Source organism: Protobothrops mucrosquamatus, unplaced genomic scaffold (genome assembly GCF_001527695.2).
Source record: "Protobothrops mucrosquamatus isolate PMUCROS unplaced genomic scaffold, P.Mucros_1.0 scaffold_128, whole genome shotgun sequence".
In the NCBI taxonomy this organism is placed as follows: domain Eukaryota; kingdom Metazoa; phylum Chordata; class Lepidosauria; order Squamata; family Viperidae; genus Protobothrops; species Protobothrops mucrosquamatus.
The window spans coordinates 914,954-935,072 of record NW_015386204.1 but is presented as its reverse complement, the minus strand read 5'-3'; the positions used below and the strand labels follow the sequence as shown (position 1 = coordinate 935,072).

Below are 20,119 nucleotides of genomic sequence, written 5' to 3'. Positions count from 1 at the left end.
TGGTCATCAGAATTAACTGGAAGTATAGCTGAGGAAGAATGTATTTTCTCTTCTCACAGCCTTTCTCTTATTTCACAGTTGCAACCTACAGGCGAAAAAAAAGCTAAATGCAGAATTAAGCTCAAATCAGTATAAAAAACAAACCAAAAAAAACCTATATCCAAATACTGACTGAAGCAAGTAACTAAATGTCTTACCTTTTTTAAAAGATAAATAATTTATTATGGTAACTAATCATTTTTCTACAGTACATATTATAAACCAATATCAATTTCAATTTTGTATACAGATTATTATTTTTTTTAAGGAGGAGGACATGATTTAGCCCTAGTCTTGTAATGCAACTTCCATTCTGGGATTATGATTCCATTTTTCCAAGTGTTTAAATCCATACATAAATGACTGAAATTTAGTATAAGAAGTTGAAAAAATATAAGGCAATGGCAAAACACAACCACACTATTTCCCCCAAAACATTACATGTCATATCCACAAAATCATGAGGAGTTGAGCTATAAGACATAATATTTTTCTCTTATTGTACTTTAGAAATAGTATAAAGAAATAATTAAATTAAAACAGAGTTGCAGAGGTCCACTTATGCACATGAGACCATTAGAATGACATAGAATCCATGAGCGTAAACCATACATTCAGAATCTAATTTATGCTGCCACTCAGTTAGCACATAACTATCATCATTATGCAGCAATGAAACAATGAAGCTTGACTTTTAGAAAAAAACATATAGAAAATGAAAGTGGAAATACATATCATTTGCCACCCAAAAGACACATTACTGTACATATTATAAGCCAGCAGTTTTTCCTAGCTTACACAGTACTGTATCAGTGGAAACATCTTCCATTTATGTCTAAAGGTTAGAGGAAAAGGAGCAAAGGAAGAGCAAGCAAATGTATAAATTGATGAGAAAGAAAATAATTCTAGCAAGAGCTTACTGGGAGGGGGTAGGAGGGGTAATAGGGGAGAATCAATAAAATTGTTAAAGGATTGCATCATTGTATTTGCAGATACAAGGAGACTGAAAATATAATACAGTCAAAGGTAGACAAGCACAGCTGGATACAAGAGAAAGAATGAAGAAATTGTCCCTTATCTTACAATACTGAAAATTCCTGGAAACAAGTCCCTACTCAAGAATGGAGAGTTTAACTTTGGCAAATCACTTTCACAGAGCTGCTAATAAAACAAAATGGAGAGGCCTCTGTATACATTTCATTAATTAAACATCTCGCAATAGTAAACATTCCCACTGCTTTAATTTATGATGAAGAAAATGCATATAAAAGGTTATTTCTGAAATAGCTGACTACCATGTAGTTTTTTTACAAAGCAGTATAAGTAATTTAGAAGATAAGTATCTTTTATAGTTTCAGCATTTAAGATTAACCCCTTCTAAAAGATGGATTCTATTTATTATCTGCAAGGATACCAAGAACATCTATCACCTTTCTAACTCCTTAACGGATACTACCAAAGATCCATACAAATTAAGGTACACAAACATTAATCATTGGGGGGGGGGGTTGGTCAGAAAAAGAAAAAAAGACATTTGCATCTTACAAAGGTTATTCGTCAATTATAACATGCCTGTTTATAGTGTAGTGACTGTTAATTTTAGTGCCCATTTCAATGTTTCAATATTTCATTAAGTCTCAAAATAGAACTGGTTTTCCAAAATAAGCAAGACACACTAAGCCAAAATGATAATGATTGTGAGAATGATTATGAAAGAAACATTTGCTCCACTTGCCTTCATGTGTTTCCAGTATGTGCATAGTGTCTCCTATTTGTAGTGACAGCTCATCTGGACCCCGGGCATCATAATTATAGAATGCTAAAAGGGAGAAGAAGAAGAAAGACCATTATTTTAGCATTTTTAAAAATGCCAGGAAAAAAAACACCAAATGAGCAAAAACTTTAGACACAAAAACATTTATAGCTATTATTGTGCTGACATGATTGAAAGCACTCTAACCAAATCAAAGTCCCCCAAACATTTATTTGTTAAATTTATACACCACCCGTTTCACTACCAAAGTAACTTTGTAAAATAAAGGGTTTTTTTTAAAAAAGGCAAAAGATACCAAGTTGCACATGTCCGTCCTGGGTGATGCTATGGTTGCACTGCCCTGGACAGACTCAAAGGATAAGGTGGGATAGGCCCATGGTCACCATGGTAGCCATGAACTCTCAAGCTGCTTCCAAGATCCACCCTAGGGATGGCAAATTGAATTCCCCCAAGATTTCAAGCCTGGGGATCTCCACAGCCAACCCCCAGCTGGCCTCCAGCAGCTCAGGCAGGGAAGTTGCTATGCAGCAGGAAAGTTGGTAAACAGCTTTTGAAGCATATCTTCAAAAATAGGATCTCATACCAGCAACTTGTGGAGCAGCACCACTGAAGATCAACAGAGATTCCCAATGACTGCTACCCTGCCCCTCCAACCCTGAGGTCTTGACTAATGCCATACACAAAATCCAGCTGGCCACATTTCAGAAAGGGGATATACTGAGAGAATATCAAGCTTAACTTCCTGTATAGATGAATTCAGCTTAATATATTAACAGTGACTCATATATGTTTATACAAAAGTAAGTTCTGTTAAGTATCAGGTAAATAGATATGTGAGATCGAATTCGAGTTGGTCACCAGAACCAGAGATTTACTCCTGGGACACATATATTTGCCTTAATTCGTGAAATAGATATGTATTTCCACTAGAAAATATCAATTGTATTAGTACTTTCACTGAAAACAATGTATGAAAAATATTAATCTAGTAAATATAAAGTGGACCTTGGTAATCTGGAACAGCTCTCCCTCTACACCTTCCTTCATTTGAAGCTCATTCAATGATATTTGATTTGGATTATTTTACTGCTAGAAGTTTAGTATAGAGGGCTCCTTCTTGCTCTTTACCTGGTTTCATCTTTAAAAGAAATTGGAAGTGGGAGAAGCCTTTAGATTTGGGAATGTTATTAATATGTCTCATCATATCCTTGTCACTTAATTCCAAGTAAGAGACTAATAATCTTGAATGCTGCCAAAATTAAAAAACAGGCTGAATCAGCATGATCAAATTGATATTAAATCCAGGCAACCATGGACAGCTGATCAATATAAAACAAGGCTAGGGGATTGCAGTTTAGCTTGTTCTCAACTGAGATGTACATCATGGTATTGTGGGATTTACATGGAAATTACTGTTTCTCAGGACAGAGGTTCATTAGGCCAATAATCAACAGTCACCTAGCTTTATGACTGAGTGATTCAAGGCTAAATTGTAGAAGTAAGAGCTAATAAATACAACCGCAACCATTCTCTCTGACTGTAGCATTTTTTTTTAATTATAGAAGTGCTAAGAAACAGCCAAAAGGTATATAAATTAATATAATATAAATAAATAATTCTTATATCTGATCACATATCCATAACAAAAACCTGGAAATACAATGCTTAAACATGACTTCTAGACTCCAACATAAAATATTAGTTTCATAAGTAAGTCAGTATAAACAGACATATTTGACTGAGATTCTAGATTATTTCTATGCAGATATCTCTTTCTGTACACTTCTACTGGATGCTTAACGGTTCTGCCTTTTATACACAGCAATTATGTACAAAACATAGTTCTGTAATATTTTAAACTTGAAAGGGGTGTGTCTTACCTTTTCTCAGCATGACGATGGAGAATCCACCAATGGATTTGCTTCGTCTTCTGCCCGTATAGACTAAATCAGCCAAATTGCCATGCCCCTCTCCCTGGAGCAGGACCCCAGTCTCGACTTAGTCTTTAGCCCGAGAGGACACACAACTCGTTTTCCACCACCCCCTCCTGGGAAAAAGTCAAGAAATTTAAAGTATGACCTGATCTGGTGATCTGATCCTGGAGCCAAGTTGTGTGTCCTCTCGGGCTAAAGACTAAGTCGAGACTGGGGTCCTGCTCCAGGGAGAGGGGTGTGGCAATTTGGCTGGCTTAGTCTATACGGGCAGAAGACGAAGCAAACCCATTGGTGGATTCTCCACTCGCCATGATGGAGAATTATCATATCAGTGATTTGAGCACAAAACAAACCATGTATATCCTGAAACTTTGGGCGGGGAGGGGGGGCTTTGAACAATTTTTTTAAAAAAGTTGCCTCTTAACAAATAATTTTGTTTTGTATGAATGTAAATTTTTAAACTTTTGCTTGTAAATTGCTTTTGTTTTAGTTTTCTCAGATTATTCACTCAGATTATAACTGTGAATCTGAGTGATTCACAGTTCATACCCCAAAATTGCAAGTGATTAATCTGCACCCCACTGATGATGCTGTCCTTTTCTGAATAATTGCCCAATCGGACGAAGAAGAAAATGACAAAGTAGTGCATTTTCTCCAGGAGCCTATCAGACTTTTCTGACTGTAAAACAATAAAGATTGGCAGCATTGTACATGCATAGATCCTGCCATCAAATAACAAAGGGTACTTCTGGATGCCAATTTTGCTTATGAAAGAACTACAAAATGTACTCTATAGGGAAGATCACTTACTAGAGATTAATCTTACTAGAGGGGAATCTCAATTACTTGATTAAATTCCTTTCTTTGGGACCAGTTTCAGTCAGTGTAGGTTTGAGGGTAGAGCTTGCTCCCTAGACCTCCGCTTTTGGACTGCCATGGGGCCTCTCTCCCCTCTGTTCAACATCTACACAAAACTGTTGAGTGAAATCATCCAACCGTATGTGGTTCAGAATCATCAGTATGCTATTGATAACCAATTATTTCTTTCAACTCCAGGCCAGGCAAGTAGGATTACCAAAATCTAATCCCCATACCTGCAAGTTGTGTGAAGCTAGATGGGAGAAACAATATCCTACTATCATCTGTACCTAGACCAGGTGGCTGTGGGTTCAGGTAGTCCCCAACTTACCACCAGGGATTGTTCAAGGTTACAGCAGTGTTGAGCGAAGGAACCTACAACCAATCCCCAAAGTTAAAGCTGTTGCACATATTATCAGGCAACCCTGGAATGTTCTTCCAAATTATCTAGGGTATTTGTTTCGCCAAATTAATTGCTCAGCTCATCAGCAAATCCTTCTCTAAATTGGTCGGAGAAAAATCATTCCATCCCATATTTCTGGCAAATGTTTAAAATCCAATATGTATGTCCACATTCTATGCTGATCATGCTTAGTTTGCAGGTTTCATGATTGATGGTCATGTGTCTTACATGGTCATCAAAGAGCTTCTAAATTTTAACTGAAATTTTGATAATCATCCAGTACTGGTTCAACATCCTCAATAATAAATATTTGTCTCCAACCTTCCCTTTCTACCTTGTCTGGAAGAAATTTTGATATGGAAGCCTACTTCCATGTCCAGTAGTGATCATATATACCAATCAATTGGTTTCTGAAATAAGACACAATCCATTATTAAGCCTTAATTCCCTCTAACATTTGGGTATTTTTAAATAAACAAGTTATCTAAGAAAAATTGAAAATAAACAAAGCACAAAAGTTTATTTCTTGGAAAAACAACTTCAAAGGTATACAATGAATACAAAATATTCAGAAGATAAAAACCTTCTATGGATAGTTTTTGACAGCATTCATCTTCATTTTCTTAATAGCTTTAAAAAAAGTTACATCAGCATTTTCTCTAGTCATTCTCTTCAATTCCTCTCTCTTATCTTCTCACAAAATCGTGAAAAGTATGGCCTGCCAACACAGCTTTAAATTAACATTTGAAATGGTGCTTTCTCTCTTTAAAAATAAAACAAAAATTCTCTCTTCTTAGATCATTTTTAGAGAAGCACAAAATTGCTACAGATGTATTTTCAACTGAGTCACTTCCTCATTACATGCACATTGTAACAGAACTGTCTTAATAGAATTTCATTCTATACATGCCTTCTCTGGAGCAAGTCATTACTTGCTTCAGAGTACTCTGAATTAAAAGTAGTTATTCCAAATGCAAGCTTACCTCAAAGTAAGTCCTATTAAATTCCTTAGGGCCAATTTCTGATAAGGCATATACAAGATTTCACATCAATATATAAAGTCTCCATGAAAGAGTGACATTAATCCCTTCTTCCTCATCAGAATTTTAAAAAATAAACTTCTGCTCATAACACAACTGTAAACCTTACTAAACATTATTTCAAAATATAAAATTTAAAAGGCATCACAAAAACCAAAGACCTACTGTACAGTTCAATATGTTGAAACAAACAAAAATATAACACAGAGGACAACCTAGCCTACCTTTGTTCAACTTTGTCCCTTTTTTGTTGTGTTAAATCAATCAGTCTGGCTTGTTCCTTTTGGTTGGAGATTATGGAAGATGAAGTCCAGCACATTTAGAACATGATAGATTTCAGAAAGCTAATTTAGCCAACAGGAAATATCAGGAAGATACACTATTTTATACAGTAATTCTAGAAGTACATAACACTGCATAATTTTTAAGGATGTACCTTATCCAGTAACATTATCGATATCAAATACCTTCTCTGCTGCCTATCCATAGGGATTACATTGAAGCACTGCAGAATGTTTCAATTTTTGATTGTGTCCAAACATTCTATATTTTCCTAAATTATAATATATAAGATGTATTATACACTATACTGTCTATATTATTTGGAAGTTGGCAAAAAAAGTTCTGTTTTCAACCTAGACTGCTGTTTCTAACTCTAATATTATTTCCAACACAATGCATTCCACTGAAAAGCTGGCTGAAAATTACAAAAGCTTAATAATATAACTTTGGAAAATATCATGTTGGAGACTGCTGCCTTAGCATACAGAACAACAGGGCATACTTGTAGCAGAGTACTGACACTTCCAAAACCATCCACCAGTTTTTCAATTCTGGCTCAGTCTACAAGCCTATGAGAAAACTGCTAATCAGTCTATGACAATTTGACATTGACACTCATTACAACACAAATGTCTATCCAACAATCTACTCCCTAAATACAATAAGCTAAATAGGCATCAGATAGGGGCTGTCATTCACATTCCATACTGACCTCTGATGAATTAGAAACATTGATCCACAGTACTTTGTGATAGGATTTTAATTAAATTTCTTTTTTTAAAACCAACTTAGAGAGACAGCCTGAAGCACACAGCTCTACATAGCTTTCTTTAAGCAGTCCCCAAAGAGACAATAATGTTAAAATCCAATTCCTTTTGGGGAAGAAAAAAATGTATACATCAACAACTGAGCTTAGTGTGCATGTGTGTTTGTTTGTTTGTGTATATCTATCATGTTAAGCTAAACAAAATTACGATAAGAACAGAAAAAATGAAATATAGTGAGCAAGAAATTAATGTCAGAAGTTAAAATGAAATTTAAATAAACCCAGTTTTCACCAACACTATTTGTTATACCTTTCTGTATTTTTCTATCTTTGAAAATCGTACCTGATTCCACCCTGTCAGTATAAAAAGAGACCATCTGAGAAAAAGAAATACCAGATTTTGAATATTAAGAAAAATGTTGGTGGAGAATAGCAGTAGCAATAGCACTTTGACTTATATACCGCTTCACAGTGCTTTACATCCCTCTCTAAGTGGTTTATAGTCAGCATATTGCCTCCAACAATCTGGCTACTCGTTTTACTGACCTTGGAAGGATGGCTGGCTGAATCAACTTTGAGCCACTCAGAATCGAACTCCTGGCAGTGAGCAGTGAGTTAGCCTGCAGTACTGCATTCTAACGGCACTAAGTGGAATTCTGAGCAATGCCCTTTGCACCAGCATCAGTCCTTACATGTATGAATCACTCACTATATTTTCCCTTCATACACAACACCTTGATCTCTGATATATGAGTTTTAAAAACCATGCTGTATGTTACATCATACAGTGTAATAATATGCTGAGATTCACTTGGAGTCTTCACCAACAACATAGCATCAATTACAACACAGATGTCAAACTTGATCGCGTCACATGACATATCATGACGTATCGTGACATTTTTTGCCTTTGCAGAATCAGGGTGGGAGTGGCCTGCGCGTGACGCATCCAGCCCATGGGCTCCAGTTTGACATCCCTGAATTACAATATATTGAGAAACATATATTTGCGTTCATTCGAAACTGCAAAGAAGTCAAGCTAAATAAGGTAGGCCCAGATAGGCAGAAGCACATAGCCTTCTTCAGCTGATCTCAAAAATTTAAGAACAATAGTTAGCACTTAAATGAGAGCCCACTAAAATGTATAACTGTAAGTTAGATAAGGAAGTATTCTGGAGAACTGTTTCTGGGAGACCTTGATCCATTTCAAAGGACATTCAGCATAGTACAGATGAGGAAACAACAATTTGGAGGTTTTTATAATATTGTGTTCTGAACTTACAAATTTTGCATATCCCTACTGGAAAACTTTTTTGAAAAAATACATTAGAGAAGGAGAAAATTGCAAACCATTTTCATATTATTGTCAAGAAAACAATGTTGACTATGATATGAAGTCACTGTAAAATTTGGTAAGTGACTTTTTAATGCCAAAGAATATTAGGCAAAATGATTTTCAAGCTGGAATCTTAGGCAGATATGGTCACGTTGCTTTAACTGTGTATGCTTATGTCACGAGTCAAACACCTTCTTTAAAATTAGTTTTTGGAGTAATTACTGAACTTCCTTTTGTTTCCTTCCAAGTATTTATTCATTTTGCTTCTGATTCACTTAAAGAGCTTTTTCAAAAGTATGTGTTAAATACATACATAATGCAAACTGGCTTCAATATGTCAAAGTTCTGTTTTGCAATATAGCAGGGGTGTCAAACTGCCGGCCCGTGGGCTGATTTCATCATACCGAAGCTGCCCCCATCCCATTGCTGGCAATGCAAAAAAAGTCGCAATACGTCGCGACACGTCATGTGATGTGGCAAGTTTGACATCCGTGCAATATAATATAAATTCTTGATTATTAACAGCACAAGGAGTGAGAAAGATTAATACTAATCTTGATTTTACTTTTAATTAACCCTTATAAAACTGAACTATTGGTTCCATTCAATCACTGCATCTCTTAAGAATCCTAAAATTATAGGTATTTGCAGGCTGCTAGAGCCTTGGGGACATTACTGTTTAATCAGTACACATTTCAGTTATATATATAGTAAGCAAAAATTACAGATAAATTATATTCAACATGCACATTTATCAACATCTTTAAAGTAATCATTAGAAGAGTTGATTTCTTATTTAGCCCAATCATTCTGGTAAAACATCTTCTCTATTTTCAAACATAGATTGGTCTCAACTAATGAAGTTAATAAATCCCATGAAATGACCACATTATTCAATTTGCATTATTTGAAGTGATATTTCTAAGGAAAAATATAATTGTTCCAGCTCAATGGAAACAGGCTATGAAAATTTTTAAACATACATTTTTAAATATATATGAATGAAATGTTACAGCAAACGATAAAAAGAAATGTATTGTTAACAAAGTCCCAGAGTAGCTATAGAAAACAAAATAAAAACTAAAAAATTCTAAATATGATCCATAAAGATAAGCTTACATACAAAAATGTATTGGCTTCATATGGTTAAAATATATGAAGAATGTTTGCAGGAATCGGGTATGTCTAGTTTAATGAAAAGAAGAACTGGGGTGACATGCTATCAATGTTCCATTATCTAAGGGACTGCCACAAAGAAGAGAGGATCAGTCTATTTTCCAAAGCATCTGAAGGCAGGACAAGAAGCAATGGATGGAAATAATCAAGGAGAGAACCAACCTAGAACTAAGGAGAAATTTTCTGACAGAACAATTAATCAGTGGAGCAACTTGCCTCCAGAGGTTGTGGGTGCTCCAGCACCAGAGGTTTTTAAAAAGAGACTGGACAACCATTTATCTGAAATGGTATAAGGCTTCCTGCTAGAGCAGGAGGTTGGACTATAAGATCTCCAAGGTCCCTTCCAACTCTTTTATTCTTCTATTCTGTTACTTCTTGCAAAGTATTTTAGAAGTGTAGATTGAACTGCTTTCTCTTTCTTTAAATCTTCATAAATAGGTTGGTAGAAGCAGAATGTGTTATCCACATCCTGGCAAATTTGCATGCTTCAGTTGAGGTTAGGGTCAGCTTCCATAATTTTTTTTGATTCACGCCTTCTACAACTCAAACAATATTTTAAATTCCTTCACAGTGAACTATTTAATCTGCACATTACTGTTTTCTTCTGATGGAATCTTCCTTTTCTCCATTTTGCATACATAAAAATTAACAGTATTTAAAACCCCAATGGCACCTGCATGTGTGCTACCCTCAACTGTACACTTGTTAGCCTCACATTAACTGCATTTTGATTCACATTAAACACAACCTGGTATTAATTTACAATTCACACTAAATCAAATATCTTTATAATTTTGTAAAGTATCCAATTAAAAGGTAACATTTGGATACCTCTTAGAATATACATGAATCTCATTGTATTATTCATTTTGATAACATTAACCTTGCTCTAAAAACTTAATTGGAGATTTAAATATTGAGTTGTATCTACTGAAATTTACACCTATGCATTTAGATGTTTAATTCAATATACTATTATATATTTGGAGGAAAAAATATAAAGCTAAGTACTTTATAGAGTCTCTAATCATTTACAATAATCCACAGATATAGTAGATCTCAAAGGCAGATTCAGATCTACTATATTTGTTCCAATAGTACACTCCAAATATACAGTAAGCCATATTGTTGTATGACTATATGATTCTGGTAATGACATTACATAATTATCAAGGATAATTCTGATATCAATGACTTATAAGAACAATTTACAGTCATGTGTCAATACAATCTCAGTATCTTGAAACTGTCTAACAGAAGCCAGAGGTTCAATAATCAAACTAAAAATTAAAAGAGAGAAGGGACATGCTTCCAGATGTCGTAATATAACTTGAAACATTTAAAACCAAATTTATTCATAATATCTGCAAACATATAATTGTAATGAAATTGAATAAAAGATGATGGAAATCCATTTCTTCTTAGAAATCACTTCATAGATTTAATTTTAACTATATGAAAATCTTTCATTGTCCAGTTAAATTAGAATAAGTGATTCTAATTTCTTTGCTGCAATATCCACAATAATAATTACTGGAGGACATTGTCATATGCTTGTCTACTTTTGTAAATCCAGATTAAGATGAATAAATTACAGATTATGTTACTTTCTGCAACCTCCTAGCTAGTATCAATGGAGATTCTCAATCATACAGGTCATGATTGTCCCAGAGGTGCTTTCCAAAAGGCAACGGGCCTTTTTTTTTTTCCTTGAAAACATTTTGCTTGTCATCCAAGAAGTTTCTTCAGTTTATAGCTGGTATTATAATTAATATTTTACATTCACATTAAGCAAAAATATTGGTTTATAGCTTGCACCTCGTTTGTAGGTTTTCTCAGGTTTTAACATTATGGTAAATAAATTTCATAATAAAGGAAATATCTAAAGATTAAATGAGAGACAATAGGCTTTCAATAAATCTGTTCAGTACAAATAAATCTGTATAAGTTCTATATCATTCAATTCGTAATCCTTATGGCCTGGGGACTTTCCCTAATTTTTTTTTTCGACTGCAGCATCTATGTTCTTTCTTGAAATACCACTGGTTGTACCCATTTATTTTTTATCTTCCTGTGAAATCTCTTCCATTTCAATATATTGCAGGAAATTGATAAACTACTCTGCAGTTACAAAGGTACGAAGTTCATCTAAGTAAGTATCAGAATCTTAAAGCTGATAATTGTTCCTGTCTCAATAAATAACAGCCCATCATTGATCTCAAATCCCCCCCCAAAAAAATTTGTTGTTGTTATTTTAATAATTTTCCACATTGAATGACACTAAAAACACAGTAGGTGTAAAACACAATTGATAAGATTGGGACATGAAATGAATACATTTTGCTAAAGGCTTATTTCAGTCACTCACAGCAAAACTAATACTTTACATTTGTGATCACTAGAGTTTGTTCACCCATTGTCAATTATTCACAAATTCACTTACAAATGGATATGCCAATATCAAGCCAAATGTTATATGAGTTGCAGTTGCACAATAAAATATATTTGTAAAACTGACAGGCCATCATTTGTCACATCAGAGTAATTACAATATCAATGAAGAATCAGAATAGCATATTGTTGCTCCTGATAAATTCAGAGTGTATTTTCAGTAGCCACTAAATTTAGTAAGAAATTAATGTTCTTGGAACCCGTTGTCACAGGTGTGTATAAGAAATGTAAAAAAAATGATTTTAAGAGGAAAGAAACTACTCACAATTTTCTAACACAGATATAAAAGAGAGAGAGGAGATAACAATATAAACATGGTACCCTAGCCACAAACTACATTTTAAAAGCTCTTCTCTCCAATGATTAATGCAACTGAATTTACTTTATTGGGTTTCTATCCCAGTTGCCTCAAATGCATAACTGTTCCAACAGTTCTTCACAATGCTAATTAATATAAAGTGACATTTTATAGATGTAGAAATTAAACAGCGGAAATATGAAATTTACCAGCTCCATTATATATATATCCAGTGCCTGGCTCTCATTGCTGTTTTATTATTCATACACTTCCGAATTTCAAACCTGTTCTCCATATAGTTGAACATAACTATTAGCTTATATGTAGCTACATTTTACATACACATACTGTATATCCCTACACACCTACAAAAACCCATTTCCCTAGAACTACATCAAATATTAGCCTTCTAACTGCTCTGAGCATGTTTATTCCAATAATACATCAGTTTAATTTTTTTTAACAAATTTATCTTTCATTAACCATAATTTCAAGCATTTTGTTTGCACATTCAATGAGCTAAGCTGTATTTTCAGTCACACCAAAATAAAGCAATCAGTAAAATGTTCTATACTATATGGAACTATGGCAAAAGGAACAATGGGCTTGTTTTGTGGAGGGGAAACCAAAAATAGAATAGTTATCTACCCTTTTACATACTCAAAATCACAAAGCTTCTAACAATTACAAATAAAAAAAAATCTGCTCTAGCAATCCCTCTGGCTCTCCCTTTCACTTAAGCCAACGGTTGGAGAGAAACTTTCTGCTAACAGCTGCAGTTTGTGCCACTAATGTTTTCTCAAGCAGTTGAAGAATAAGAACTCATGTTGCTTTCCTGCCCAATAGCATTTAACCCTCAGAAATGTAACCAGACATTTAAACAATGGCACTGTCAGTAAACCTTTAAAATGAAACTATTGTTGATGAAGGAGGAGGAAGAGGAAAGGTGTTTACTCAAAACCAAAAATATACTTGCTTTCTCAACAGGAATGTATCAGCTTTAATAACCACCTCTAACAAGGCACTACTACCAATGCTTCTGAGCATCCTTGCTATATAGCAATCCACCTTCTTTCACATATGTCCTCTAATTATTCGCTTCATACAATTCCTGTTTTAGGCACAACTGAAAGGCAAAATATACTTCAAATGAGGCAGACTGAATGCATCTTTCATGATCTTACTCTCCACAAATCAAATACAGGTCCAGCCAAAATTAATGTCTCCAAGAGACTTCAAAATTCATTTCAAACCAAGAAATCTGAACACACACACATAAATCCTGAAAATGCTGAATCTGTCAAGAATGTGCACCTACTGGCTAAAATTTACAATGCACATCCTTAAGTTTTGATGTAATAGAACGAATTTTCTTAAAACAACATTTATCTCAGATATTATATTTCACACTGACTTTTGTAGACTTCCCTATCTATGTTTCCTGGTAAAATACATGGGAAAATCCTATTTCGGAAAATTCCATTTAGGGATAGGGTTAGGTCACCATGAACTTGGAGAGCAAAATGGACATCGGCAACAAACTCGGAGGGCTTGGGAATGGTTAGGAGGGCACTGACTTTTCTAGGCTCTCCTATCTATGTTTCTTGGTAAAATACATGGGAAAATCAATTTTGGGAAAATTCCACTTAGGGTTAGGGTTAGGTCACCATGAACTCGGAGAGCAAAATGGACATCACCAACAAACTCGGAATGCTTGGGAATGGTTAGGAGGGCACTGAGTTTTTTAGGCTGTCCTGTCTGTTTCCTGGTAAAATACATGGGAAAGTCCTATTTGGGAAAATTCCACTTAGGGTTACGGTTAGGTCAGCATGAACTCAGAGAGCAAAATGGACATCACCAATAAACTCAGAGTGCTTGAGAATGGTTAGGACAGCACTGACTTTTCTACGCTGCCCTATCTATGTTTCCTGGTAACATATATGGGAAAATCCTATTTGGGAAAATTCCACTTAGGGTTAGGGTTATAGTTATACTTTCAAGCAAACCTTCAGCATTATGTGCTTTTCCAGATATAGTCTATAGATTTCTACAGTGAAAACTGTTACTTATTATTCAAATTCACAAAAGATGTGGAACAAACCAGAGACCAATGCTGTAAACTCTACTAAGCTTTGGGTTTTCCTTTATCTATCAGCTATACGTCATTCAACAGCTGTATGTCAACAAGCTATCAAACTTTCTAATTCCTATCTCCATCTAAGAGCAGGTTGCATTATACTGAGGCCACACCCACCCCAGCTCCGGCAATGCAAAAGTCAAGATATGTCGCGACACATCACGTGATGCGGCGAGTTTGACACCCGTGTCTAAGGCTTAGGATCATAGCAGCAGTAATACCATTCAATCCGGCAGAGCAAGCATAACAAATTAACAATAGTTAGTTAGAAAATTTATTTACTGCCCATCTCATATCCAATGATTCTACTAATAAGTAAACTACTACTGTGTCTCCCTGAAATTAAGACCCGGTCTTATATTTTTTTTCCTCCAAAAGATCCACTAGGTCTTAATTTCGGAGAATATCTTACCTTAGGACCACCACAGCCAGACCTCCCATACCCCAACAACTGTCACGCCGCTGCTTGACTTCTGTGGCTGCTTGCGCCACTTGCGACCGGACGCCATGTAACACATTGCACCATTTCCACTTTTCCTGGCAGGACGCCGCGTGGTGCTTTGCACTGTTTCTGCTGCTTGCGGCAAGAAGCTGCACCACACTTCAGGCCGTTTCTACTGCTCGTGGCAGAATGCCACATGGCTCTTTGGGCCATTTCTGCTGGCAAAACAGCCCAAATAGCCGCACGGCATCCTGCTGCAAGCAGCAGAAACAGCCCAAACTGCCATGCGGCTTCTTGCCACAAGCAGCAGAAACAGCCCAAAGAGCCACGCAGCATCCTGCCAGGAAGAGCAGAAACGGCGCAAAGCACCATGCGGCTTCCTGCTGCAAGCAGGACCAACGACCCAAAGCTCTGTGCAACCTCTTGCCAGGAATGGCAACTTGACAAGTATCAGGGAGTGGGGAGGCCTGGCTGTGGCGGTCCTACCGGTAAGCGGGTGTGTGGCGCATGGGGCAGATTCACCTTCCCACCCCCGCCCTAGCTTGATTTTTAGGCGTGTGCCTTGCTCCAAAACAAGGACTTATTTTGGGAGTAGGGCTTATATTAGGTCCACCCCCAAAAATCAAGCTAGGGCTTACCTTTTGGCTGGGTCTTACTTTGGGGAAAACATGATACTAAGAGCCATGGTGGCACAGTGGTTAGAATACTGTATTGCAGGCTAATTCTGCCGACTGCCAGCAGTTCAATTCCCACCGGCTCAAGGTTGATGCAGCCTTTCATCCTTCCAAGATCAGTAAAATGAGGACCCAGATTGTTAGGGGTAATTTGCTTACTCTGTAAATCGCTTAGAGAAGGCTTTAAAGCACTGTGAAGTGGTATATAAGTGCTATTGCTATTGCTACTAATAATGGGGCCATGATTGTAAATCATGTGAAAATGCTAAAGTGGAAGAAAGCTTTTGCCTTTTAGAATTATCCACAGTAAGAGAATCAAAACTCAAGAAACATGCCATATGCTAGCTGTATTGGTATGTGAGAATGACCTTTGAAGAAGAGGGAAGAACCACCACCAGGGAAATGGTCCAATAAGAGGCATCTTAGCCCAGAAAAGGATAGAGGGTGAAAAACATCTTAGAAGCAGGGGAGAAATTTAAACTTGTAAGATTTTGTTAATGTAACCTTACAATAAATTAAAATTAATTCATTTCAATATGCTTTGCAAGGCTGACAGTAGGACTTTGTATGATAGCAATGAAGGCTTTGAAAAAAATATTGAAATGTTCTGACGTGTTTATATCTACAAATGAAAATGGCTGATCTCACTGAGCTAAGCTGCACTGGGCCCAGTCAAAAACCTAGATAAAGAAAAACATGGGGAACACCCACAGTGTTGCTATAATGTATGTCAAGAAAGCATTTTATATCATGGCTAAAAAAATATATGGGGCCATGAATTTATCAGGAATTCAGCTTGATCTCAGACTTGAACTTATTTTTTAAAAATGTATACTATACGACAGTGGTGGCGAACCTATGGCACGGGTGCCAGAGGCGGCACTCAGAGCCCTCTCTGTGGGCACGGGCGCCGTCGCCCCAGTCCTAGGCCTTCAGCTGGGTTTTATAAAACCATTTCACTTTAGGCCTCTGCCGCCGTGTGCAAAAAAAAAAAAGATTCAATCAGTCAATTTCAACTTCTCACGGGGAAAAAAAAGATCTTGCAAAGTTGGAATTGATTGATTGAACTTTTCAGTCCCACCCAGTCTGCCGTTACTACCACAGCCATGCCCACCCAATGATGAACTTTCTGGAGGGTTTAGAGTGGAATATGTGCTCCTAGGGCAGTGGTGGCGAACCTATGGCACGGGTGCCAGAGGCGGCACTCAGAGCCCTCTCTGTGGGCACGGGCGCCGTCGCCCCAGTCCTAGGCCTTCAGCTGGGTTTTATAAAACCTTTTCGCTTTAGGCCTCTGCCACGGTGTACAAAAAAAAAGGTTCAATCAATCAGTCAATTTCAACTTCTCGTGGGAAAAAAAAAGATCTTGCAAAGTTGGAATTGATTGAACTTTTTAGTCCCACCCAGTCTGCTGTTACCACCGCAGCCACACCCACCCAATGGGCCACACCCACCCAATGGGCCACACCCACCCAGCACCCAACGATGCATAAGTGGGTTTTGGGTTGTAGTTTGGGCACTCAGTCTCTAAAAGGTTCGCCATCACTGCTATATGATATATGGATAAGAAATATCCTATTCTGTGAGGTTAAAAGAGTACACTAATTCCAGGATCTTACAGATAGGAAAATAATTTGGTGAGCATGAAGCCTTTTATCAAATTCATCACAAGTCTCATTTTGGCATTATTATTCTCAAGCATTCAACATGTGAAAAGGGGCGTTGTCTTACCTGAACGCCTTTTCTCAGCACGGAGATGGAGAATCCACCATTGGGTAGTAGACTGTATTCCTGCCCAATCAGATCAAGTCAGCCAAAGTTGCCACGCCCGCCCTGGGCCCTAGACCCCAGTCTTTGACGAGAGCGTAGCCATTGACTGACAGCAAGACGTTGTGGCTCAACAAACTAACTGATACAAGGCCAAAAGACCTATAAGGGTGGGAGGTGGATTCTCCATCTCCGTGCTGAGAAAAGGCGTTCAGGTAAGACAACGCCCCTTCTCCAGCACTTGGAGATGGAGAATCCACCATTGGGACATACCAAAGCCTACTGTCCCTAAGGGTGGGTAGTAGACTGGTCCTGAGTGGCACTTTGGAGTAAAACTTGTTGGAGAACTCTCCTTCCGAATGACGCCTCAGCAGAGGCAAACTTAGCAATTTTATAGTGCCGAATGAAAGGGGAAGGTGAAGCCCAGGTGGCTGCTTTACAGACCTCCTCTGTGTGTAAGTATATCTCGCTCCCCCACGAAAGGACTGCCTCCGTGGGAAGTAGCCAGACCTTTTATTTTGCCGTTTTAGCAAGTCTTTAAGGACCTTGCGTTTATCCTTGTTTTCCGTTAAATAGGGATTCAGAGAATCCCCAAATAACTTGGAACCCTGATAAGGAGCAGCTGCCAATTTCCATTTGGACTTAGCGTCAGCTTGCCAATGTTTCAGCCAGAGCATGCGGCGCCCAGTTATGTTGGACGCCATAGCTCTGGAAGAAAACCTGGCGGCCTGTAAGGATGCGTCCGACACATACTCGGTAGCTGCCACCATCTTACTGAGATCCAGGTGCGTACGGACATCCTCCACTGGGATCCGGGCTTGGAGTTCCCGAAGCCAGGTGAGGGCGGCCCTGCTGAAGAAAGAGGCAGAGGTAGCGGTCTTGATCACCCAGGCGGCCGCCTGGTGTGTCCTCTTATAAGTGGATTCGCACTTGCGATCCTCAGCCTTAAGGGCCTCTGAAAATTCGCCGGTTATGGCAGTAGCCGATACCAGGGGTCCTAATGGTTCGTCCACCTGCGGTACCTCCAGAGCCTCCTCCAGCTCCTTGGCCACATTATAGAGTTTCTTGTCCATAGTACCTGGTAAGGGAAGCGAAGCCGGAGATGACCACTGCTTCTTGATAGCATTCAGGAACAAGGAAGGACAGGGGATACGGTGTTGTGTCGCAACAGTTTCTACGTAAACTGGGGCCGCCTCCGCATCTGGCGGAGCGGGATCCTCTGCTGCTGACGAACCCTGTCCCAGGTGAGCCATGGATGTGGCCTTGCGCAGTATGGAAACAAAGAAAGCAGGGTTAAATAAGCCAGCGAACGAGGGAACCTCTTGAGGGATCTCTTCCTCCTCTGACAACTGGATCTCCTGTTCAAGAGGGGGATGAATGAGGTATGAATCCTCAGAAACACAAGACCCAGATGGAGATGATGGATTATATTGAATCTCATCTTCTGGCTGTGGGATAGGAGTTGGAAGTGGCCTAGTGGCCCTCGCTCTGGCATCCAGAGCATGGTCTACCGCCTGTGCGATCAATAGAGACAGACGCTCTTCTGAAAGGAAGGGAATTGGGTCAGCTGGGCGAAGCCCCGCCGCAGTAGGGGTAAACGTGGCCTCCGGCACCCCCTGCGCTGGCCTTGACAAGGCTGGGGCACTAAATGAACCTCTTCTGTTCTGCCCTGCGCGGTAGAAGAAAATGACTCCCCACCCGACCAAACACCCCTAGGTGAGGCTGATACCCCGAGGGGTAAGTCGAGGACTAAGCCCGTGGACTCAGATGTCTCCATCCTGGCTCTCTTTTGCGCTCTGGAAAACTCTTTTTCCAAGGCTTGGTGTCTCCTGGTAGCCTGTTTATCTGCTTGTTTAGTAGTTTTGGAGGTAGATCGGCCCTTATGGGTCGCTTTACCAGTGCCTTCCGGACCGAGAGAACCCGATGAGGATGGCTGGGCACTCAATGAGGAAGGGATAGCTTCCTCCATTCCCCGATAACAGTGGAACACAATAAGGGGCTCCTGTTGTCTGGAGAATGACAGACTCTGGGTAAGGACAGACGGACTACAAGGGACGCCTGGAACCCAGATACAATACCCGGTTGGATAAGGACAGGTACACTATTGGGGCACCTGGAATCCAAGGGTTGATATTGATGTACAGGTAAGGACAGACGCTCTGCAGGGGTCGCCTGGAACCTGTATCTAAGTACTGGGATAAGGACAGACACTCTATTGCGGGGTGCCTGGAATCCCAGTCTAGTGCCAATTTGCAAAACCAATTAAAGTACCAGGAGACTTCAAACCGAGGAAGAAGTAGTTAGCTGAAAAACTGAAGGATGTTTGAATAATTAAGAGACAACAGGTGTCTCACCAGATATGTAGGGAGGGATGTACAAAATGGCGGCCGTTTAAAATGGTGGCCTGTCTGGTGTTCAAATCCTGTGACTACTCCAGCCCTTGTTGTAGTCAAGGCATGGAGCTACTTTTAGAGATGCAAGAAAAGGAAAAGTTTTCAATCAATTAACAAGTTTTATTTTTTCCCTTCCAATAAGTCAGACTGAAGGTCTATCAGGAATGCGTGCTGCCCAAAATGGCGGCCGCGGCAGAAAACCAGGGACCACGAGGTCCAAAATGGCGACCTCCCCCGACTCAGCCAGAAACGAAGCAATGGAATCAATTCACTGCCTAGTGTCTCCGCACCACATGCGAAGAACAGAAGAAACAAGTGAAACTTTTCTGCTTTCTCCGATCAGCCTTGTAGA

The 20,119-nt window shown here is 38.5% G+C and overlaps 1 protein-coding gene across 1 annotated transcript in view; it reads right to left on the bottom strand.

The window, feature by feature from the left end:
* Positions 1-19,343, bottom strand: part of LOC107288952 (dedicator of cytokinesis protein 1) — a 178,730-nt gene extending 159,387 nt beyond the window's left edge. The window contains exons 1-5 of the mRNA XM_029284458.1: positions 19,104-19,343; positions 17,885-18,888; positions 7,407-7,473; positions 4,297-4,426; positions 1,775-1,858 (exon numbers count right to left, since the gene is read on the bottom strand). Coding sequence (XP_029140291.1) covers positions 1,775-1,858; positions 4,297-4,426; positions 7,407-7,473; positions 17,885-18,888; positions 19,104-19,343 — 1,525 coding nt within the window. The remainder of the gene's footprint in view (positions 1-1,774; positions 1,859-4,296; positions 4,427-7,406; positions 7,474-17,884; positions 18,889-19,103) is intronic.
* Between the last annotated feature and the right edge of the window lie 776 nt (positions 19,344-20,119).